This window comes from Falco rusticolus, chromosome 3 (genome assembly GCF_015220075.1).
Source record: "Falco rusticolus isolate bFalRus1 chromosome 3, bFalRus1.pri, whole genome shotgun sequence".
In the NCBI taxonomy this organism is placed as follows: Eukaryota; Metazoa; Chordata; class Aves; order Falconiformes; family Falconidae; genus Falco; species Falco rusticolus.
In genome coordinates this window covers 112740363-112765263 of record NC_051189.1, presented here as the reverse complement: position 1 = coordinate 112765263, position 24901 = coordinate 112740363, and the positions used below count along the sequence as shown (strand labels likewise).

The 24901-nt window shown below is 46.7% G+C and overlaps 2 protein-coding genes across 3 annotated transcripts; one reads left to right on the top strand and one right to left on the bottom strand.

The window, feature by feature from the left end:
* Nucleotides 1-288: 288 nt before the first annotated feature.
* CA6 (carbonic anhydrase 6) lies at nucleotides 289-8959 on the top strand. Its single transcript, XM_037380065.1, has 8 exons — nucleotides 289-482; nucleotides 3957-4105; nucleotides 4517-4612; nucleotides 5157-5223; nucleotides 5801-5958; nucleotides 7092-7215; nucleotides 7718-7816; nucleotides 8346-8959. The coding sequence occupies exons 1-8, from the start codon at nucleotides 461-463 to the stop codon at nucleotides 8957-8959; spliced, it is 1329 nt and encodes a 442-aa protein (XP_037235962.1). The 5' UTR covers nucleotides 289-460.
* A 66-nt stretch (nucleotides 8960-9025) lies between these two features.
* Nucleotides 9026-24894, bottom strand: LOC119144968 (solute carrier family 2, facilitated glucose transporter member 5-like). Of its 2 annotated transcripts, XM_037380950.1 has the most exons (12): nucleotides 20985-24894; nucleotides 19422-19520; nucleotides 18814-18974; nucleotides 18175-18299; nucleotides 15516-15668; nucleotides 15307-15432; nucleotides 14826-15010; nucleotides 14306-14416; nucleotides 13713-13814; nucleotides 13229-13304; nucleotides 11954-12081; nucleotides 9026-11246 (listed from the first exon to the last, which is right to left on the bottom strand). In XM_037380950.1, exons 1-12 carry the CDS (start codon nucleotides 21039-21041, stop codon nucleotides 11019-11021), a joined length of 1551 nt encoding a protein of 516 aa, XP_037236847.1. In that variant the 5' UTR covers nucleotides 21042-24894; the 3' UTR covers nucleotides 9026-11018. The 2 variants fall into 2 exon arrangements, with proteins under 2 accessions (XP_037236847.1, XP_037236848.1); XM_037380951.1 differs by lacking the exons at nucleotides 19422-19520; nucleotides 20985-24894 and having other exon boundaries at nucleotides 18215-18299; nucleotides 18814-18833.
* Nucleotides 24895-24901: the final 7 nt, after the last annotated feature.

Here is a 24901-nt window from a genome sequence, read left to right as displayed (position 1 = left end):
ATTTAAATCCATTTCTGTATAAAGGCTGCTTCTCTTTTGGTGGAAATTCAGTCTCCAGCGATCTGTAAGCTATTACTGCAGTGCAGGTTTCCTATTCTGCAGCACAGCTGTCCTGCAGACAGAATAATGTCAATTTTCGCTCTAGGGGAGGCAGAGCAACCTTTTATTGCTGCAGCTCCTGGTGTTAAAACAACTGGATTGACATGTCCGGCTGGCAAATGATGAGAGTTTTCTGACTCCTGACTTAACAACAGTTCTCACTGTGTCCTGATAACCTGGTTTGCTTCCCCTCCACACAGAAGGAGAGCTGGATGAAGAGCACTGGGGAAGGCACTTCGCAGACTGTGCTGGCAAGCACCAATCTCCAATCGACATCCAGAGGAAGAGAGTGAGGTACAACCCCCAGCTGCTGCGGCTGGAGCTGAGCGGTTATGATGGGCCTTTGCAGGGGGATTTCACGATGACCAACAACGGTCACTCTGGTAAGACTGGGGGGGATCTGTCTTGTTACCCACTTAAAAAGAGGAGTTGGTCAAGAAGTCCTTGCTGATAGAGGAGCCACCTAACACAGAAATCAAGGTGCAGACCTCCAGGTGTTTATCTGGTCCTGCAGCAGCCCTGCTGTCAGTCACCCGCTGTCAGGAAACAGGGCTGCAAGGCGCGAGCAGCAGGTGCTGGCTGTACCCCCAGCCCCATCCAGTGCCGCGGCACGGCTGCCCACACCCCCGCTGCACCCAGGGCCCCCCATGCACTGTGGGTGATGCTGGCAGCCAGCAGCACAGGGAACAGACCAGCAGCAGCAAAGCAAAGGCCTTACAATTTCGACAGGCAGACATCTTTAACGGTAGGTCTGGCCTGCAAACCCAGATCTTTCAATCGGGCCTCTCTGCTAGTACCCTGCCCTGCCCAGCTCGGGTCTCTGGGCATCGTGCTGGCTCGAATCCTGCAGTACATTCAGTGAGAGCAAGAACACACCTTCCTGCTGGGACTGCTAATGGAAGAGAAATCTCTGAACCCGACAGCTTTCTGCCTTTATGCTATACAGTAGGCTGTGCTGTATCCCCTGGAGGTCTCACCTGGGCAGTGCAGCATGCACTTACTACATTGTGGTTGGGGTATAAAGAAGACTTTATGAGTTCAGGTATGTACTCTCCAAGCATGTGCAGGGGATGGGAACAGCTCCTATGTGTTCATCTCAGCACGTTGCCACAGCTAGAACGTGATCACAAACCTCTTGTAGCCAGTAAGAGACTCCAGGCTGAAATGCAGTGGAATAAGCCAGCTTTGCTATAGTGCTAGGCAGCTCTTTCTTCCCTGGCTGAGCAGATGCCCTGGGAGGATGTCAAGCTTGTGACAGCACAGGATCAGATTATTCATTTTAGCTGATTCAAATGCTTTTCACAGACAGTGCCCTTTTATTTTCTGAACTCACCTTACCTTGCTTTGCCATCTCAATTCATTCTGATCTCCTAGCTTTGCTGTTTTCCCCAATCACACAGGAAAGCTCTCCAGAAGCACACATATAAACCAGAGAAATAAAAGGCAGTTATGTTTCTGCAAGATATTTTCTCTGTTAGACATTAGAAAGGGATAAAAGGCAGACAGAGCATTACAGAGTGACCCTTTCTTTCATTGTACTACAAGACTGCAGGACTATAGTAGTGAGTGGTACTTGGGGCACACTGACTCCTCTCTGCATTCAGAAAATGCATCTTTTTCCCCTGTGCAATAATAAGAAGTGATAGGAATGGAGAACCATAGCTCAGTAGCAAGTTTTTACCCAAGGTTCAGTTAGATGTAGGTCACACAAAGTACAACACAGGGGGGGAATCCCTCACATAACAGTCAGAGGATTGGTATTTCAGGTCTTGGGGAGGGAATCTGAAGCACACCATGTGCTAAAAGCCTTGGTTTTGGCCCCACAGTCTCAAGGCTTAATACCCAGTTAGAAGCATTGCTACCCTGACTGCCTACAAATTAATTCCTGCAGGTTTAGCTTTCAAATCTGACTGCATGTGTGTATTTTCCTATTCTGTTGTTAACGTCAAAACAACAGTTTTCTGATGCAGGGCGTTTTAGTAAAGCACAAAGGCAAATGACTGTCCTTATTCACAGCTCCTGTGAAGTCAGACTAGCTTTTCCTACTGGCTTCAGTGAGATGCAACAGGATAGCTGTTTCTCTCAGGGAAAATATTGCACTGGGACACATTAGAAAATATTCAGCAGGTCTGAAAGGAACAGTAGATGGATTTATCAGCAGGAGTCTCCTTACAGGCTCTTGGGAGTTGAAGACCAAGTGTCTCGCCTACACTTTCTCTCTAGTTGTATAATTTCCAGGCTAAATCCCACCTGATAAAGTCTATTTGCAGTAGCGCAGAGCGTCTGTGTGCAGATACACTCAGACAGCCTTAGGTTAATGAAGCCTTTTGTATTTGGCATTTGGACTTTTTTAAAAAAAAAAAAAAAACAAACCACCAACCAACAAAACCAACAACAAAAAAAACCACCCAGTACTGGTCCTCTAGCAGGTAGCATGGATGGACACAGCTCTGGAAGATTAAAATGTCATCCACGCAGGATGTGTGCCGCTTCCTCCAGTAGCAGATTTGTCTTAAAACTGGGACCTCGAGTGTGGCCTTTGTTAATTCAACTGCCTCAGAGGCCAGAGTTGGGGAAATGGGCTGGCTGCGTATGCTGCAATCTGTAGGGCAGTAAGGGACAAAAGTCCAAACTGCAGAGCAGAAGCACTAGAGAAAGGTGCAGTTGCACTCAGATTCACACTGCGTAATCCCAGCTGATTTTCCACTGCCTGGCACAACTAGAGCTAAGCTAAGCAGGAGTAAGGCACTTCCAGCTCAGGGCAGTCATTCTTTCCACGCACATTTTTACATAAGTGAAAAGCAGAAGCAAACTAGGCTGTTACCTACTTTCATGCTTTCAGCAAGTATTTGCTTAAAATATCTTACAGAAGACTTAAGCTTGTCATAAACTCAGAACACAGCTCTCTGGAAAGTAGAAACCATAGTGAGGTAAATAACCCTAATTATGGATGGCAGTCAGCAGGGACCTTATGTAAAAATTAAGGTAGATGTTTTTTCCCCCCACTCTAGACTCTTTCGAATATTACAAGAAAACACATCTACATCTTGCCTGTCTGTAAATAGTTTACAAACAAAAGAAACTTGTCACAAACCCAAACTATGACTAGTGAATCATATAATGTGCTATGTTTTGCAAGGATAGTTGCTATTTTTTGTAATATGCTCTAGGCTTTCATTAGGATGAGGCTATTCTCCATCTTCACTCCTAGGTTTGGCATATTTATGGTTTGTGGCAGTGTATTAGTAGGCAGACAAATGGTTTGTAGTCTCTTTGTGAATACTCCTTGGCAGAGAGATTTTTCTCTACAAATCCTTCAAGCATTAACACAGCCCTTTCAAACTTACAGGGCTCTGACCCAGTATGCCTGTCCCTAGAAGATGCGGAGTCCAGAATACTGGAAAATTATGATGACAGATTAGATGAGACCAATCACTTCATTGATTTCTATTCCCCTTTTCTTCCTTGGAAATGAAGTAGTTAACAAATCTGTGCAGTGCCCTGCAAGGTGTGATGTAGAGTTCAAGAGATGGGCATGAAAGCACTTCTATTAGTGCCTAATGAAAAACTCCGCCGCCCAGATGGAAAAAAGCCTGCAGACACAGCTAGTGGCCAGTCACCTTTGTGTCTGGTGGGGTCATTGTGGTGCACAAGCCTGAGGTCAGAAAAGATTTTAGGCACACCTAGCTTTAAGCTTGAATGGTTTTCCTTGCATCCTGGAGTTAGTTCCCTGAACATGACTGGGACAGCTTATTTCAGAGAGGGTGTTATTGGCAGAAATCACTAGGCACCGTAAGCATAACTACAAGAACGGGCATGGCTGCACCCACTGCTGTCTCTGATCCTGTTTTTTTCAGTTCAGATTGATTTGCCACCCACCATGCGCATCTCCAGAGGGCTCCCAGGCGTCTACACAGCTGTACAGATGCATCTGCACTGGGGTGGCCTGGACCTGGAGACCAGCGGCTCTGAACACACCATAGATGGGATGAGATACCTGGCAGAGGTACTTGTGGACAGGGTGCGCTGGAGGGAGGGTGCATTGCAAATCTGCCCGTTGGGAAAGTGGAAGCTGCAGCCCACAAAGCCTGCAGGAAGCAAGGCGGAGACAAGTGGGGGAAACAGGGCTTCTGTAAGTGCAGGTGGCTGGTGCAATGCAGGGGCTGAGCCTGACGGTGCTGGCGCAGAAGACTTCAAGAAAAACTGTGGCAATAGCACTAATATCCTTCAAAGATGGAGTTGGTCCTCCACATTCATCACAACCCTATTAAACTAAAGGTCTATTTGGCTGTGCTGTGAAGCACAAGCAGCAGGAATCAGGATGGTGACTGTCCCTTCAGTCTGTATTGGGTCCTTTAAAGCACCAAGGAAGCCATTTATCGCTTTTTACTAAATGACCCTGTCTCTCTTCTGGCAGCTGCACATTGTCCATTACAATTCAGCTGACTACTCAAGCTTTGAAGAAGCCAAAGATAAACCAAACGGATTGGCTGTACTTGCCTTCCTGTATACGGTAGGTTTGATGCTCAGGCTACTGAGCAAGGTCAGTCTGTGGTCAGTGTTTGTACCATAATCGTAGTCCAGACACAAGCAGCCTTTGTGCTTTGCACGCCTATCCTGAGAGATGATGTCTGGCACCAGCCTGAGGAAGCTGTGCCATAGCAAAATTGTTCTTCCCTTATGCCATTTGGGGTTCACGCAATAGCAGCCAATACAACCCAGGAGCCCCAGAAAAATTTGCCCGTAAGAAGTACAGATGGATTATCAGGTGTGGCAGCTGGGTTTTCCTTGCTGTACCTCAAGGCCTTGCTTTGGTTTGCAAAGGGGAACACTTAGAAGTCGTGAAAAAGGAAAGGATCCTTGCAGTTCACTATTCTACCCCAGATCTATGTGTACATACGTTATCATGCTTAGGATTGACCAGCCTACCAAGACATCGGCGATAGTATTTGTTTTCTCTGTCTCCCAGTTCACCAGCTAGTCCCCCAGGCTGATCAGTGGTATAGAAGGACAGGCAGGTCACTAACCTTTTGTTCAAGTTTCTATGCTGTGTTTAGGATGGGCACTTCGAGAATACCTACTACAGTGAATTAATTTCCAAACTGGCAAAAATCAGGTTTGCAGGTAAGACCTGGGAATGCCTTTCTCCATTCTCAAAGCCTGTACATATGTACTGGTCTGGGGACAGCCATTTTGCTGGTGCTTTGCTTGCAGTTACGTGGCCAAGCATCCTCAGCCACGCACAACTTCACGCCTTCCCTGCCCATGCAGCTTAAACAGCAGCCCACGCAGCAGGGGTGTGTGGGAGATGCTCAAGGCAGCAATAAACCTACTCCTGGTAGGTCGGTCTACGCAACACACTGCAGCACCACCAAACCCCTTCCTACGACCCTGCGGTCGGCGTGCCATATAGCAGGGGCTCTGCTGCACTGACATGCTCTGCTTCTGCACAGATTAACGGCTACTGACAGAGCACTGAGGTGCACCTGCCCACCTCCTCCAGGACCCCAGGTATCTCTCAAGGACAAATCATAGATCTACTGAAAGGACCATTCATTTCCCTCCACCTTCACCCGGTTCTGCCAAAGGCCCAAAATACCAGCGCTCTGGGCAAAGCGACATGCCAGCCCCAGCTCTAACACCACTCTCACCTTTCTCTTCATTGCCCGGTAATAGTTAACATTGCCTGTTTCCTTTCAAGGTCAATCAACAAAACTCTTTTCTCTGAATGTCCAAGCCATGCTGCCAGAAAACCTCTCACACTTCTACCGGTACCAGGGCTCACTAACAACGCCGCCTTGCTCCGAGAGTGTGCTCTGGACCATCTTTCATTCTCCAATTGTCCTGTCACACACACAGGTAAGTGGTAGCTCTTTACCAGGCAGAGCAGATTCTCTTTCTTCCATGTTTCACCTTTCCACAGAAATTTCCTTTTCTGTCCTGCCGTGAATTTGGGAACAACCTGACAAAGGAGCTAATAGGGCATTTCTCATAAAGGGCTTTTGGGACAGACTGCTAAGTGACTGGAATTATAAGTGACTGTAATGTCACCATGATGCTACATCACAGCAAGGACCAGTTTCTGCACAGCAGCATTTACCTGAGGTCTGGTGAGCGATAACAAAGCTCTCCGGTCAGTTAAGCTCAACCATGCTGAAGCACTATGAAAAGGAAGAGACTAGTCAATCAACAAGGCACAAACAGCTGCAAGAGTCCACCCCCTCCCCACCCCCTAAAAAACCATAAAAAATTTCATAACATTACTTAGAGAATAATTAGCATGTTTTTAGAAGGTAATTTTGGGGTTTTTCTTGTCTACACTTACATTGTGCAGCCAGATTGGACCAGTTCAGGAGTGGCCTGCTGTGGGTTTTGGCTGTGCAACCAGAAAGGGTTGATCCAGGCTCCAGAGGACCTTGTTGAGTGCACAGGAGCACTGGGCAGTAACCTCCACTTGTCCCAGCCATTGAATACAGTCATGCGGCAGGATCTTCCTCCCTCTGACCACCTTGTCAGGACAAAGGCTTTAGCAAGGAAAAAAGTAACACAAGTAAAATAAGCTTATTGTTGAGGCTTGCAGAGTGGTTCAATTAATTTTCCTTAATGAAAAAGAAGCATCAGAACAAGATAAAGTAGAGACTAACAGTAGGAAGGATCACAGCATGTTCTCATTTGGAAAAGAAATACTCTTTTTGGCAGTAAGCACTTGTGAAAAAGCAGTATGCTACAGAATAGCAGCAAAAATCTCCATCCATGCATATCATCAGGCAGGTGTCAAAAATCTCCTTCAGGCAAAATACCTTTAGAACAAGTTAGCTGATAATAGCCTTCATGTTCTGTTCCTTTCGCCTCGCTAATACTCAGCAAGAGACCCTGTGGGTTGCTGTATAACAAATTGCTAGGTTTAATCCTGAGCTGCAGGACCTGCGCTGCACTTCTAGGCAGAACTGTTGTTCCCATTGCCCTCCGTAACACGCCTGCGTTTCTCACAGATCAGCCTCCTGGAGAACTCCTTGCTGGACTGGCAAAACAAGATGCTGCGCAATGACTACCGGCATGCTCAGCCCCTCAACGGGCGGGTAGTGGAGTCCTCCTTCAGAGCCGAACTCATCCATGGTAAAGTCAGTCAGCAGGCAGGACTCAGCCTTTCCCTTCGAGGGCCAAGAAACCCATGTGGAAGGAGTTAAGTTGCAAATCACTTAAGCTAGGTCCGCTGGAGATCATCCTTCCCAGGAGTCACAGCAACCCTGCACAGCAGGTGGAGATGGCCCGTGTGCCTCTGCCCCCTGCCATCACATCTGGCTCCTAATGGTGCAGCGGTGGCTGTAGGCTGTGTGCCAGCCCCTTCTTTTGACTGCAGTGGCCAGATCTCCCAAAATCTTCCAAGTGGTGCCACAGGCACCACACAAGAATATTAGGTTCAGGTGTGTCTGCATCCATAAGGGTGAGGCACACTAACCATGGTAGGAACAGCTCTAATTAGCCAGGCACCATCTGGAGGTGAGATGCTGCATGTTAAAGCAAATGTTTCCCTCAAACATTTTACAAACTAGAAAGCAGAAAATTTACCATGTGTGTGTCCTGGCCTTCTGTAAATTCAGCTGTCCGATTGCTCTAGAACAATGCCGGCCAGAAGAATTCAGCCTCAGACTAGAACAAATCCAGGTGCAGCTCCAAGACATGAAGAGAGAGTTTCTGAATGGAGTGAACTACATAGGTAAGAAACACACATATTGTTCTTGAGTCCAGCTTACCCTGAAAGGATGACGAGCCCATGTCCTACTGTCCTTGATGGCCTAAGTCATTAACAGGTTTGTTACTCATATGTGCAGGTAGAATTTTGTCCCATATCTAGGCCTGCTGATGGAAATTCTTAAACTACAGATCATTAAGGCTAGCCCTAATCTAGCTGCTCTCACAGCAACTGCAGCTTTCTCCTGCATCATGGAAGCACATTTTTACAAACAGCAAGGAATTTAAGCTCACAGTTCCCCTAGGATAATCATAATCTCTATTTTACACAGGACAAGGAACGAGAAAGATAGGGGGGAGGAAAGCAATTTTCCCAGTGAGGGAGCTAAGCTTTTCATCATTTCAAGCCCCTTCCTTGTTGGTACGACACGCTCCAGTAATGGTGGCTCAAGACTGCCACAGCCCTGCCAGTTTTTATGAGTGTATTCTTCAGGATTTGGGCTTGTTGATAGGCACAGCAGGAAATGTAACAACTGGTTTTGTGGTTATTTCAGGTATTAAATCCAGCACTTTTCCGGCTTTCTACTTCCCTATGGAAAACATTGAGAGTTCCGTAAACGTTCATCCCCTCCATGATATGTCTCTCCAAGCCTTCACCTTATGTTTCTGGACAAAAGCCCAGCATGCTGGCAGTCAGACTGTTATTTCCTACTCCACACAGGAGAGGGATAACGAGCTAGTGGTGACTGTGGGCACAGATGTGGGATTGTGGATAGGAGGTCATTTCATCAGCTTCCCCCTGTACCACAAGGCACAAGACTGGCTGCACTACTGCCTGGCATGGGCCTCCCAGTCTGGAATGGCAAATTTATGGCTCAACGGAGCAGCTGGTAAAGCAAAGAGTATCCAGAAGGGGTATGTGAGCCAGGCTGGAGGGACCCTTGTCCTTGGGAAAGACAGAGACACTCTTCTTGGGACATTCTCCAATGGTTTTGCAGGGTGGATGACTCATGTGAATCTGTGGAGCCAAGTTCTCAGTCCTGCAGATGTTCGGGCACTTGCATTGTGCAAACCAGGGCAAACGAAGGGAGATATCATAGCATGGGGAGAAACCTCCATGACACTCTTTGGGGGGGTGGTTCTGGAGTCTGACACCAGCTGTCAGTGACCCCAACTTTTTTTTTTTTTTTTAATGTTAAGGCAGCAGAAGAATCCAAACTGCTTGCTGGGGACACCGAGAAAAACTTAAGATTATTTGCTTTCTCCTTCTGCTTTGTATAGGCTCACTATGCACCTGCTAGTGTCCCAGGTCATTTTTCCAAGACAGCAACGCCTCCATCAACCGGACAGAGGCAAAGAACAGAGCAAAACTTGGCACAGTCCAACACCTTGCATTGTCACATCCCTCCCAGGAGCTGGATTTAGGTCCCCATACATAGCTCTTCCTAAATGCTGAAGAGCAACTCTCTGGTCAAAGCAGCCACTGCCTCAAAGTTTCTCTCACATCCCTCATCCAGTCTGTTTTTCTCACCACCTTCCCTGCATGTGTCCTTCCTTCCCATTCCTCGCCATCAGTTCGTCACCCCTTCCTCGGGAGATCTACCACGTAGGAAAGGGTATGTAAAGCCCTTGCAGGACACAGCGCAGCTCCTACAAAATCTTTGTGCTTTGATCAGTGTCAGGTCTTCTTTTCTGTAAATGGATGTAGAGACAGAGCACAGAAACAACTTCTTTTTCAACATGTACACATCAAAGTTTGAGGGCAGGTATAAAACTTATTTTCTAAGGTTAACTTAAATCATGTGAAGGACTATTTCCATCAACAATACTAAATCCATGCCAGGCTGTTCAACAATTCTGCTTTTTTTGAAACAGAGGGCAGTAGCTTCACATAAACAATCAATTAAATTGAATTTCCCTATGTTAAATTATTCCATAATTAACCCCTAAGCCCCTTAAACTAATAAATAAGAAATCCTCCATTTTTATCAGCATGCATTTTCTTCTGAGTGTAAGCACTAGTCCTTAGACTCAGAGCTTTTCCAAACCAATTTAGCCTTCAGGTGGCGTGGTGCCCTTAGGGGACACAACCAGAAACCAGTAGAAAGATGAGGCTCTAAACTATCTGAAGACTCTTCAAGCGGTTTCAAAAACCTGAGAGTTGAGTTTTTTCAAAAGCTAAATTTAAGCAATTCAATGTGAGAAGCTAAAGACAAGTTTGGACATACCCGTCAACACAGGCTCCAACCTGTAGCCCACTGCACAAGAATCAACCTGCGACGCAGCAGGTGGTTCTGGCCAAGTTCAGTACGATGTATCTCTGGGGGACAAATGAGCTTCAGCTGGCTCACGCGTACAGAGTAGGGATACGGGGGGGTTACTAAAGGATTAAGAGAGGGACTGTTGCTCTTTGGCAGCTGAAGAGTAAGCACTAGGGAGTGAACTGAACTAAAAAGCTCAAAGACCTGCGTGCCACTGGAACAAATGGGTATAACTGGTTGTGAGTAAGCATCAGCCAGATGGATGACTCCTAAACCTCAAGAATAAGGCTTTGGGAGGACTCATCAGCAACAGCTGAGGACTAGGTCTGACGTGAAGGAGAGAGGTGGGGGAGCAGGGTGGTGGTGAATTACAGTGATACACATTTCCAGTTCAGCTGTCCTTTGAAGCACAAGGAGGAAGGGCAAGGGCTGACAGGATAAATGCCATTATCAGCCCATCTAGCAAAGCACCTCAGAACAACTCACACTCTTCACCCCAGAGCACCAAAGGCCTGGCATCACCCGTGCTGGGCCCTCAAATATATGAATGATAGTTCCTGAGGAATGCAGCGCACTCCTTGCACACCACTGACCAAAACCCAGCCCAAGTGCTGGCTGGTGTCACCTGAGAGGTGTCAGTCAGGACATCAGGGACATACATCACCTTATGACATAGGTTACTTGATCAGAGGAGCTGAGCTGAGCGAGGACATTGCCCTTTCCTTGTGACAAACACCATGAATGGGTAATTTGCCTTGGCAGTGGCTATGCCGTGAAGCAGAACGGTTCTGCTAATTACTTACAGGGAGAACACTCTCAAGGCACAACGCTTATTTGGAAGCTCCTGTTGTGGGAAGTTTACAGAAGGTCTGAATTAAATCAGTATCAAACAATGAATCCGTGTATTTGTTCTCCTGCGGAACAGATCCTGAAAACTGTCTGGGCCAGGCCAAGCACCAGGCTGGGTCACAGCTCCTTGCTGGAGGTGATCTCTGCCTGCCTGTCTGGGACAGTGTTGAAGTCCTTAAGATCTTCTTTGACTTCCTGAATTTCCACCTTGTTCCTCCTGGCCATGATCCTGTTGATTTCCATGAAGGTTTTGTTCTTAGTCTCAGGAACAATAAAGAAGATGTAAACTACAGTGGCAAGGCAGATGGCACAGAAGATGAGAAAGCTGTAGGGTCCAAGTCCAGCCTAGGGCAAGGAAAGAAGACAGAGGAGGGATCAGGGGACTCCAGTTGTGTACACTTCATGATCTGGACACGCTGAGCCCTGCAATAGCTATAAAAAAAAAAAAAAAAATAGCTGCCACAGGGATGTGCACATATTTTAAGTTGAATTACTAGGAGTTAGGGGTAGTTCTAGATTCTGTCTTCTCATACCACCACTATGGACTTATGGGAAACCACCATGGATTTACTGGAAAAGGAGTGTGAGGGTCTGTTACACAAAACAAATTAAACTCATCCAGCTCCCTTTGCCCAAGCCAAAATCAGCAGCTGTACTAGTTTATGGGTCACTGCTGCTGGGGATCAGTTTGAACTGGTGACCTAGAGATCAAAAGCTAAAATTGGCAGCCCTAGACACACACCCTGCTCCCATCCCCCGGTGGAAGATGGGGAATTTGCAGTCTTTTCCATGCTGCTGATTTCAGGATCAGACATTCACCTGGAAAAATAGTTGCTTTCTTTTAAAGCACGTGCAACAGACATGTAATAAAAGATGCCGATTAACATAATTTCTTTCCCTTAATATATAATGCTACATACAGGTGCTGGGTGGGAACCAACCCGGGTATTTACACCACTCAGGATTAAAACAGCACTCTAACAATGCAGGGATGAAGATATTATTTTTAAGCTCTTGCTTAAGTCTTGCCCTGTCATGTGACTGCCTCTTACCTCCATGTAGAGGAACACGAGCCCCACGGTGAAGTTGCATAGCCAGTGCACAGACCCACCCACCATGAATGCTGCAGGCCGGGATGACTGTAGGAACATCTCTGTGATCATCAGAAAAGGAATTGGACCTGGAAGGTAGTTGCATATTTAGCAATCCCAAAGGCAATTCCCCCACTGTGAATTCCTAGATTACACTGTTCATTTCCGTGGCGGGCAATGGTTTCTGAATTAACTAGTGTTTACAAACACCCAATAAATCAAATAAGGGATTAAGTAAAAAAAACCCCACAAACAAACAAGGCAATTCAATGACTTGCCTAAGCTCACACACAGCAATCAATCTCTCCTCTCCTATGGCTGCACCTTAGCCATGAACCCACCTCCAGCATAAATTGTAAAATTAAGAGCGATAAACACAAACTGTCTCTCTAGAGAGCACCGTATGAGCAGCAACTAAGCAAGTCATTGCTTCTTATAAAAAGAACAACAAAGAAACAGCCCAACACATGCAGGTGTTGGAAAAATGACTCGTGGAAGAAGCCCTCAGGCTTGTGCCCTGCACTGCTGCCCCACAGGAGGATTCAGCAGAAACAGAGCATATTCTTGTTAACGGGGTCAGGCCACTGGTCCAGCTGACCTGGTGTTCTCCCTCCAGCAATCTCCCTGCTGGAGGGGAGGGATTCATCTGGTGCTTGAATCTGCCTGATGGCATAAATGAAAAAGGAAAGGTTGTATGTAATTCCATCTGCCAGTGAAACCTCTCCGGGAGTTTCAAAACCACATTGCTGCATCCTGCAAGGGTCTGGCAGGGCTTTCCAAACTAAACAGACAACTCTACCATGCTGAGAAGCTAAGTCAGGACAAAGCCTTTCCAACATCCACATCTATCTGCACATCTCTCTTCTGCAATGCGATCCGCAGGGCCATGCGTATAATTTGAGTTGCTTCTATTTTGATGCCTAGAGATGCAAGCATGCAACATCCCTGCCCGGTTGGTAGGGCTCGCTCTCTCAACATAGTTTTGCTCCAGATCTTACTGGGGGAATCTCAGGCACAAGCACAGTTGTGCCTTTGCTTTTCCCCTTGAAAGCCAGATGCTCCCCTGCCTCATGGACACAGCCATCATGGGAACATGAAGAAGCCTAGCTGACAATAACCAAGAGAGAAATTTGATCTTCTTGGATTAGCTCCACAAAGCTTCTGACTTGAAACTGAACGCAATGCTTGGCTTTACCCAGCTCATCGGGGAGACTGTACCAGACTGTGCATACTCACTGGCTCCTATAGCGTGTCCGGTGATATAAACAATGACACACATGATGCTGAGGTAAGACATCCATGAGACAGCGGTCTGCAGAGAATTTAATCACAGGTTAGATGTGGTTCCTATCTGAACATCACTAACATTCAAGGCACTATTTGTAGTAAGATTGAAGGCATTCTAAAGCGATTGCCACTCTCCACTGCCTGATATGTCCATACTTGGCTAAGAAGATCACAGCCTGGGTATGATCCTTGCTTCCGAGAAATGGATGTAACAGGCGTTACAAACGTGACGTCCTGGAAGTAGTATTCAGACAAGCAGGATCATTGCTTTTCCTGGGTTCACTTTAGGTAGATACACAAGTACCTTTCGTACTGTTCTCCCTCACACACACACACACCACCTCCGGGTGTAGAAGCAACTTCAAAATACACCAATGGCCTGGCAAGTCCACAAATGCATGGGTAGGATCACCTGAGCCATTTAACTACACACCTGGAGAGCGAGGGCCAAAGTTAACATTGCGGAGGAGACACAGCACAATCCAAAGCCAGCAAGGAGAAGGATTCTCCTCCCCAGGAATTCCACGATGAAAACCTGAAAGACAGGAGAGGATGAGGATGAGAGACCAGACACTGCAGCACAGCTCTTATTCCAGCAAGATTTATGAAGGTTGTCTTTGTCTTTTAAGAAATCTGGTGAAATTTCCACCATCTGCTGATGGATTGTGGGCATGAAATCACCCAGGAACTGCAAAAAGCTGGACATGTCACTAACACTGAGAGACTAAGCAGACCATTCTTCAGTACCCAGTCCCAGCGAGAACTGCGTGGAAGCCCTGCATGTTAACGCTGGACGCCAAAATGAGGGTATAGCAGCCTGGAAACCAGAGACTGAAAGTTTCCAAGGCACGCGAGAAATCTGCATGATTAATCACTTTGGTCAACATAGCTGCCTTCAACCGAGGGACAGTGCAGGGCACCTACTGTGCAAAGCAGCTCACAGTCCATATAAATAACATAATCTAATGTAGTGACAGACAGGGGAGACTGGACAAACTAGAACTCACAGCCCTAATACAAACTTACAGCAAGTGAAGTCATGACAATGTTGATGGCGCCTATTAACACAGTGACATATTGAATGTTGTTGCTGTCCACGCCAGCCGACTGGAAGATTCTGTCTGCGTAGTAGAAGATCTGCAGCAAAACCACAGCTGTGTTTGTATGTGGCCAAAAGCAGAACATGGGAATCCCATTTTGGCTGCTTTTACATCCTGGAATGAGTGCATTGAAGCCTGAGAACTGAATTCTTTAACTTCTGGAGATATCGCTGTTTGGACCCAGGCAGAAGCACCTTGCTCTAAGAATATCCAAACTGTCCTTAACAGGACAGCTTGACTGTATCTATTACATGCGTGTACTTGATTTGGTACTGGCCAGGGTCAACCCACCACAACATGATGCAGAACCAGTGTCCCTGATGAAGGGCTACTCCTGTGCCCTAGGTTCTAGCTCCTGTATCAGCACTGACTCACATCATCCACTCTGAAGTCCCATCCCTTTATTACTCACCCCTCTGGCTTTTCCCACATGCCTTCCCACTCACCGCATTAACCCCAGAGAGCTGCTGGCCCATCATCATTACAATAATAGAGATGAGCTGCCATCGCAAGCCTCTGAAGGTGCACAGGCTGAGCACAGAGAAATGTCCTTCCTTTTCTGACTGGTCTTCTTGGCGCATTTCTTCTATCTCATCATCCACATCATCGCAGCCTCTCAGCTTCTGCAGAACTAGTTGGGAGGGGAAGGCGAGTTATAGACCCCAGAGAGCAGGCCTACAGTGAGTTCTCCTGCTTCTCATCAAGACAGAACAGTATGAAAACTATGGGCAGCAGTGCTTCCATGGTGGGAAGTCAGGGATTCACACATGCAGAGAAAGGAGCAACACTGCAAGAATTCCATCTACTAGCAACGCGTCAATGAAGAATTTCACACTCTCTTGCTTCACTGTTGGTTGCTGTCAGTCATGTCCCACAGTCAGATCTATCCCATTCCACCTTCCTTTTCATTAAAGGATGACACCATACCTTGTCGCGCTTGCTTTTCAGTCCTCTCTTGTATCAGCAGATACCTGGGACTCTCAGGGAGAAAGGGCAATATAAAGAGCTGAATTGCCGATGGAATCCCAGTAAGCCCCAGCAGTACATGCCAGCCTGCAACAAGTGAGACAAGATGACAACCGTGAGAAATATTTCCCTTATGGAGCCCACAGAAAAGTCCTGAGCCAGGGCTTTACCTTTAGCATTCCCAAGGATGCTTCTGAGACCAAGGATCTGAGCTACAAGGATCCCAAGGGTGATGAAGAGCTGGGGTACTATTCCAATAGCACCTCTCAGATTTTTGGGGGAGATTTCTCCAAGGAACATGGGAACGACGTTGGAAGCCAGACCTAGCAGAGAATAATATTAGACATTCAGCTGCCTGACATCAGCACATCTTCAGTAAGACACCTTTTTCCCATGTGAGCCTAAAGTGATCCCTGCTGGTACGTATGGAAACCTCACACTGAAGCCCTTCTACTCCAGCTGAAGATTTAATGTCATCTTCTGGCCAGTGAATAAGCCGTGTATATTTTCCTCACTTTTCAGTGGAAGACAGGACAAAAAACGGCATTGGTTTGCTCAGTACATGGAGAAGTACAAAAATCTTACCACTGCATCTGGTGCCCTCAGAAACTGGCCTTGGGAGCACAACCTGCCTACCTTCTGGTGCTTTGAGGGTCTAGTTTATCAACTGCTCAGCAGCAAAGCACTTCTGGAGTCCAAGAAGGCTAGCAGTAGCCTGTCTTGCCTACAGAGCTGGCAGATGTTCTGGGGGCTCTCAGTATTTACCTTCCTAAAAGTAGCTTTCTCCAGCAGGGTCTGCCAAGTACTTCAGCACAATACAGGCAAATTAAAACTGTGTGCTACTCCAGGTTTGGGAATAAACTCAAAGTGTAAGGGAGGAATTCCTACTTCCCCTAAAACAAGAAAAGAAATCAGTATCCAAACAAGCTGATGTGAGGGTGGAAGGATGTGACTTCTTGCTGGCTTTTAAAAATTCACTACTTAAACTGCTCAGTAACACTTTGCAGAGAGCTTTGCTGGTTTGAGATCTCTTACAGGTAGCATGCCGGAATAGGTAATTTCTACTCTAAAAGGACACCAACACAGCTTATTTTCAGGAACATTGCATCATTACCCACAGTAACCCTAGCAAGCTGCCAGCTCCCATGCTCCTGCTGTAAATCCTGGCATGCAAAACCCAAACTCCTGGAGTCAAATAACCATGCAAGACTCTTATCTTACATTTCTAAGGTTCCTAGCCTCCAGGAGCTTGGAGTTACAAAGGTGATCAAGCTGTTAGCTGAAAACCAGAAGGCATGGAAACAAATATTAAAGCAATTAGAAAGCGTTGTAAAACTAAACTCATGAGTAGTAGTGTTTTAAGCTCACACTATAACCAACCTTTTAATTGCCCAGATTAAAACATGCTAGCAGTGACTCCTTGACTACTGCATTCAAGTAACAGTGGCTTTCTAACTGTTGACACCTATGGCCTGTCACAGAGGGGCCCTGTGGACAGCAGGGCTGCCAACAGTGCTACCAGCACCAGAGCTGCCCTTCTACCGGGCACAGCGACACTGGGGTCCCACCAGAGCCTGAAGCAGCCCGCTTGGTTCAGCAGCTTCCCGCCCCAGCCGCAATGCTCACAGCCCAAGGGAGGCCAGGCTGGGAAGGGCAAGTCAGGACAGCCAGTCCAGATTCCTTTGTCAGTTACAAGTAACTGGAAAGAGGGATCACACTTTACAGGTGCCTTAGTATTTATTCAGGGATCCAACGCTAAGAGCTGCCAGCATAGGAGAGTCGAAAGCCAAAACAAAACCATCGGACGAGGTGAGTCTCCTGCCTTAGCTCGCCAATTGCAATTGCTGCATGTTACAGATCAAGTTGTTTTCCTACGTCAGTTTCTTGTTTTCTCATTTTATCTTTACAGGATACCCCAGCTCACTAATAAACCATAGAGCATGTCGGTCTCACCAACCCAAAGCCAATTAATGGAGCCTAAATGCTGTCAGGACCCTTACCAACCTGGCTCCGCGCATGCCGAGTACAGCACAGCAGGGGCTACCCTGCCAGTTGGGGCTCCTGTTTGTTCCATATTTCTGTAGCTCTAATACTTACACCAGCACCTCACACACACCACTGCCCTTCTCCTTGGCTTCCTACTATCTTTGCAGTAAATCCAACGGGGGAAAAAAACCCCACAACTCAAAGTAAAAAAAAAACCAAACCAAACAAACCCCAAGCTAGGCTATCTGCTTTAAGCAGCTTCCAGTACCTAAAGGGGGCTACAAGAAAGCTGGAAAGAGACTTTTTCCAAGGGCATGTAGTTATAGGACAAGGGGTGGTGGCTTTAAACTGAAAGAGAGTAGATTCCGTGAGGGTGGTGAGGCACTGGCACAGGTTGCCCAGCGAAGCTGGTGATGCCCCATCCCTGGAAGTGTTCAAGGCCAGGCTGGACGGGGCTTGGGGCAACCTGGTCAGGTGGAAGGTGTCCCTGCCCGTGGCAGGGGATTGGAACTAGATGGTCTTTAAGGTCCCTTCGATTCCAAACCATTCTATGATTCTGTGATACCTGGGAAAACAGATTACCATAATCAGGTTTCCTGGCTGTTGGAGCTCTTGAATTCCAGCCTCACTGCCATTGTTTACTAGAGATCTTTAGTACTTTTGCAACATGCACATTTTAGCCAACATCTGCATAACAATGCTGTACAGCAAATGCCAAAGTACAGCATTGTTATGCAGATGTTGGCTAAAATGTGCTACCTGTGAAATCATCTGTTGTGAGAATAAAAAAACCTTTACATAACCAAGAATATATTTATTGCTCTACCTTTACCATACACTTACCAGCAAATATTCCCAGGATAACACGTGAAAAGATGATTACCTCAAAGGCTTTTGCTAGCTCTGAGGTTCCCATAAGGATTGCAGCAGTGATGGAGAAGATGTTATTTATCAGCAAAGTGCCCTTTCTGCAAAGTAATAGAAAAGGAGACAGATTCAGTTTATTTCTTTCAAAGGCCCCAACAGCAGATAGATCCCCCCCTGTGTTATACTGTCCAAAACTCAAATGAATCCCCGTTCCAAAGAGTAATCAAAGAGAAAATGGCAACTGCACCATTATTTCTTGCAGGGAATGAAGGCTTCAAGAAAGAACTGAGGTTTCTCAGGAAATCTGAGCAGCAGGAGCTGGGCCTGACCTAAGATCCTAGCCCAGGACTTTCATCACTGCTCTCTGCGTGGCTCAGTGCCCAGCATACAGCCTGGCCTTGACTGTGTTGAAACCATATAAATTCCTCTACACGTGGGAGACACCACATATTGCTGAGTACAGCAACTAATCACCAGCCTATCTGCCTTACAGCCAAGGTGTGTGAGACAGGCACGCTCCTAATGGGCTTGGCAAGCTTGAGTGACTGGTAAGGCAAGTCTTATCTGAACCCAGAAAACTGTTGTCAAAGGACTTTAAGCACCACTGTCACATACCGCCCACAGCTGTTGACCAGAGGCCACACCAAGAGGGACCCAAAGAAGCCACCCAGAGGGTACATGGACACAGTAAGAGACCAGAGCAGCATCTGGAAACCACTGTCCATAGGCACTCCACTCCTGTTGAAGTAGGTTTGGTTGTAAAAGTCTTGCATGTACTGAAATGCAATACAGAGCATGTTTAGCACAGTAAGTACAAGCCACTTAACAGCAAATGCCATAAAGCTTGAAACAAATGTCTTGATAAAAAGCAGAATGGCTGAGTTGGAATATGAATGCAATAGAGGGATGGAGCAGCCTGGACTAAATAACTGTTACTACAAGTTATCCTGCCTTATAGGATTTGCCTGGTTTCCAGAAGGGAAGGCATTTCTCATGCCCCACTTCTGCCAGGCACAAGTCCAAACAGCAGTGTCATACGCCTTAGCAGCACCTTTCCCTTTCCTGGGGAAGCACTTCTCACCAGGTGCCCAGTGACTCAAAGCACAGAGAAGTACGAGCATCTGCCCACTCACCCCCCTCCCCGTAACCCACTGTTACGCCTCTACCTTGGTTTGTCTGTAAACCTGCTCCTAAGTCACGGTCCGCTCTGCAGTCCAACCTACCGGGGCCGGAGAATTGATAACAGACACATTGTAGCCGTACTGGAAAGAAGATCCTAATGCAGAAATCAGCACTACCAGTGCAAGCCAAAGCGTTATTTTCTGCAGAGAGTAAAGAAAGCACACAAACAACACCTTAGAAGCAGGTTTGGCTTTTAGGCTTAAGTGCCATTCAGTAAAAATAATTACCCTAACACTTGCCTTCTGTGTTTTTCACTTCATGTTACTGTATAAAGCAAGCCAAATAGTTTGTTTTCATTATAACTCATTCTGCTCTGCTTGATTTGCACATGGTCATTACAGTAATCCTATTCTTTCCTGGTATTGACAGATCATTTGGATGATGAATAATTTTTAAGTTATCATTCTTAAAATAACACCCTGCAGGGAAAGTAGTTATATGCAATTATCTGTTTTCCAACACATGAACTGGTTAGTGAAAAAACACAGGATACTGGCACAGGAAAGCTTTAGAAAGAAGAGATTTTTCATGAAGGGGCAAAATCCCTTTCCTGTTCATTTGTGCTGCTTTCACAGGCTGGTTTGGTCTGCCTCCCACATTTCAGGATCAGGCTGTTTATGGATCTAATCTGGTTGCCATCAAAGCCAATTAGAACCTACCCAAGTAGCTCTGTGAGGGCATGGTTGCGTGGCAGAAGAGCAGCAGTTCACAGTTAAACAGAAGGGTGAAACTGCTGTCTGGAGTAGGATCAAACACCACCCAAGTTTGTGGGCACACAGTCCTCAGCGTTACTACTAACTTGCTTTTTGCAACAGTTTAGTTGCTATTCAGTCCTCAGGCTGGCCCCGCTGTGATGACTGAGGTTTTATTCCCGACACTCAATTCAGGTTCCACATGAAGGATCCACCATCTCCCTCACTGAGCATTTGTCCAAAAAGCTGTGGGTATTCCTTATATTCCTCAGAGGCTCTAGCCCCAGCTCCAGAGATCTGCAGTTAAAGGCACTGCAGGAGATCAAAATCCAAGTTGATCTCAGAGCAAGGATCAGGAGGAAGCTGAGGCTTCCAGCTACATTTTCTGGGAGTAGACTGTTGACATTCTTGCATTGGTGATGAAAAGCACGCTGTCTTGCTCTCATTAAACAAGTCCCAGGAGCTCAAAAGAGGCACTGGTGTTAATTATTCACTTTCAGCACTTTCAGGAAAACCTCTGGCATACATGAGCATTGCATTGTGCAACATTCCACAAAAATGCTGCTGTGAAAGGCAGTCCCCATCCAGCAGCATCTGCAGTCTAAACCTGATTAGAAAGTAGGAAAGAAGACTGGCATACGGAAGGGGTGAGTCACACAGAATTTACATGCTATGTCAACTGCACACAGAGAAATCCGTGAGACTCTGTGCAAGACTGCGCCACAGAGAGACATAAGTTGGGTTCAAGAACATACACGTCTCTGCTCTCCCTGTGGAATCAGTTGTCGATCTGGTAGCCCAAAAGATCTTGGTCTTCTCCTCCCTCTACAAGTACCTGCAGATCTCAAAGAGCCTGCTCCGTATCTCTGTGGGAGGCTCAAGTGGGAAGTATAAAGGCCGGTACATACTTACCTGCTTTGAGCCTCCATCGTAGTCAGAGCTCTCCTGCTTCCCTCCTTTCAACTTCATTTCAGGGTTTGATTTGCAGATGCAGAGTACAGGCTTTTATAGCCGAAACAGACAACACAGGGGATGGAAACGCCCTACATGGAAAATCCTCCTCTGTGACTTTTCAGAAAATACCCAGTCAATGACAAGCTCTGTCAGCTGAGGCTGTCGCCGCCCGATCGTCCCCTTACTCCGCGCAACTCCCTTGCGTCCTCTCTTTTTCTTCCTCGTTCAAGTCTGTCGCAGCCAGGTCAGACGTTCTTTTGCCAGACCCGGACTCAAAGCAGAGGTGCTGCCTAGCTACAGGGGAAACAGGCTCGCCAGTCCAACTAGAAGGGGCAGACTTATCGCAAAAACTGATAAACGAGCTGTTCTCACCCAGCTATAGGTATGTGGAGAGGAGCGGTATGTCGCGGTAGAGCCACCGCTCCGACTCCTTACACTGCAGCCCGCAGGCAGCTGTGGATGCGCAGCTGGAGAGGCTGCCTGGCAACGCCGTGTCCCAGGGAACAAGGGCATTATGTGGGAGACAAGGGCATTATGTGGGAGCAGCCTTGGCAACGGGAGGTGTTTGCAGTGGGCCAAAGGTAACACTGGGCTGTATTAACCCTCCTGCAGCCACAAACCCTGCCCTTGGGCCGAAACACTGCTCGCTGTCCTAGCACAGACTAGCTTGCTTGGGGCACTTTTGAAGCTCACAAAGAACAGGTTCATCCTCTCAGATCTGCATTTTTGATAGCGCACAGAACCCCCCGGCTTTCCACCAAAGCACGTTAGTTCCTTTCCACCTACAGGCAAGGTGTACCACGTGTTACTGGCTTGGTATTAACCTCCTACACTATGAGACTACTTTGAACAGTACAGGACTCGGTCAATAGTCAGCTACAATTTTCAGAGTTCGCCTGAAGACATTAACTCAGCTCTGTATCTTCTGTCCTCTGCACTTGTCCACCACAAGGTAGTTGTTCCCTTGCATGTACGCAGGGAACTATTTATTTACACTCAGCCCAATTGTCTGTGCTCAAAGCTGGATCCTATGAAACCTCTGTTTCTTTGGCAAAAATAATTACGTGGGGAGGCTTCGTTTCCAGGACAATAAATCTACTGGAGAACTGTTAGTGGTGAGCTACAGAAAAGTGATAGATTAGGAGCTGGCAGTCAGCCACACTGCAGTATGCCTATTACAGTGCGGTATGGAGACTTACTAGGAGACATCCCACAGCATATGCCCAAAAGAGTGACATTAGCAGCCTCTTCATCTGCATTTTGGGAAGGAATTGCATGTTCAGTCAAGGCTAATTCAGTATCATGCGCCGTCCTGAGCTACAACTGAAGCCTCAAGGTGAAACAATAATTTAAATTATTTGCCTGCAAGGAAGTCATATACACATACTGCTTTATCAGCTGCATAAATGGCTTCCAGCCAATTAAGCAAGAGGTAGATGTGACAGTCTGATCCCCTAGCAATAGCAAAGGGGGTTGCTGGATAAATAAGCACACTTTAGCAGACATGAGGCTCTGGAACTAAGAAGTAACCAAGACCCTCTTTTCGCAGCACAAAGGCAATGCTAGGTAGCACCCTGCTAACCTTCTTCCTTTCCCATTGCTGCCCTCTAAGACCATCTCAGAAGAGCCTCAGCCACACAGATGCACCCCCAGTGTAAAAACAAAAGAGCAGACAGATGCGTAAACTTACCGTACACCATCTGATACGCTGGTCTGGGAACCATGTGGCCCCTCCTGTATTGGCAGGGTTGTGTGACCTAGAAGATGTTTCAGAAAGCACTGGAATGCTTGGATATTAAATCTCCATCTGCACTTTGTTCCGCAGAAGCACCTGACTGTCAAAATACCCACACTGCCCTCCTGGACCTTAGTGGGTTCGTTTTTCTATCCAGAACAGACATACCAAGTGTGCCAGCCAGGACCTGCCTTTTGTCAGCTCATGCCACTCTGCCTTGATTTCTGCGGTTCCCTATAGGATTGCAGACTACTGCACAACAGACATTCACAGGGCTTCTGAGGAGCAGGAGTTAAATTGTATTAATCAACCATAAGCCTTACAAACATTAAATTTGTCAGCATTAGAGTACTCTGATGTCATCCCTGTAACTGTTCTTCACAATGAGAAGATAGTGGCACAACCAGAAATTAATTTTCTAAGACGCCACTCTGCTTTAGCAACAAGATTTAAACTTTTCTTGCAAACAGATAGTTTGTTAAACACACAACTTCTATGTTTCAAGTAAAACCAACATTGCCCAATGTCCCTGTAGTACAGAACCTTAGTTCACTCCTACAGCCAGGGATCATCTTGCACAATGAGACTCAAGTCTTGGGAAGATGACAAGAAGGGAAAAAAGGAGAAGAGGATTTTGCAATGGCCAAATCAGTATCAACAGTGCTAACAGCATGTACAGGTGAGGGGTGAACTCACCAAGTTCTGACCAACTCCTGCCTGAGGAAAGAGCTGGGCAAGCACCCTCCAGCCATTACAGCCCCTTACTCTTTGTTCCCCTCAGTGCAGAGCTGCATCCCACTCCCACCTCCATCACACAGCCCACTCTCCTCCGCTCAACATTTACACCGCAGGCTTGTACTTTTCACCCAGTCAGTCTTAAAACTTCCAGCCACCACAACTTCTTCTCATCCTTCCAGCTCTTGTTATTTAACAAGCTCTGCTCTTTGCAGACCTAGCTTTCTCACTTCCTCTCCCCAGGCTCCACTCCCATAGGCCATAATAGGCAGCCAGCACCCTCCCCACACATACAGCTCTTTCTGTCTTTATATACTTAAAACCTCTCCATGAGCTTCAAAGACTCCCAAGAGTTACTGGAAACCAGCACACAGCTCAGCTCCCTCCCCTTTGTTCTGACAGCAACCCCTAGTCCATGTGTTGGAGCACACTGAGTATAGGAGCTCCAACTGGTGAAGACATGCTTAGGGATGGCAATATTTAGGATAGAGCAACTGCAAGACAACCCTTGCTGTTTGCAAACACTTTTCTTAAATACTTGTCATGCAGTCAGAAGGAAGAGTGTTGCAAAGCACACATTGCAAGGGCCCCTGACAGAGCAGCCAAAATACTGCAAGGAGCCTTCAATCACTTGTAACATGGCAGAACAAGCCAGCTTCCCTCTGCTTGCTGTCTACAGCATCTGGACTCCTTTCCTCGCCTACCCAGATCAACCAGTTCAATGTGAGGCACAGTTATAAACCTCAGAAAAGCAGATATTCCTGGCTGGGAAGCACTGTGCAACTCTAGCAACAGACACTGTCGCTTCATCAGCTGTGAATACAGCCGCGGTCCAGCACCGGTTATTACACAGGGCATCTTGGCTGCTTCCAGCCCTGTGAGGCAGCCAAGAAAGTTTGAATCTCTTCCGAGAAAAGTTCGTTCACAGGTAGAAATCACATAGCAACTTAAAGCAATACTCAACTGTCAACCTGCCCATACCTCAGGTTTTTTCCCCCATAATGACTTGAATTTTCTGTATTTGGGCAAGCCCTGGGATGGCACCAGCTCACCCCAACATTAGCTCCAACATGCAGCCTGGCCTCATCTGGAGAAAGTACAATTTGTCATCGCATGAATACATAGCGTCTATAACCTCACACAGCGGAAAGCCCCAGTCCTTAAGGTCAAGTGAGCCTAAGGGAAGCAAGATCCACACACTCACCTCTCAGAAGTCTTCACAGTTCATAGCAACCAGCCAGTAAGAATGAACTATGACAATGCACACTGGTGAACAGGTTGCTCAAACTGATGAAAAGGTTTGCATTTCTGTACATATAAAACAGATAGGAAGAGGAACATATCTACAAATAGGTACAAAATATTTGTCTTCCTGTACATGCCTTAGTTTTTACAGTAGACACAA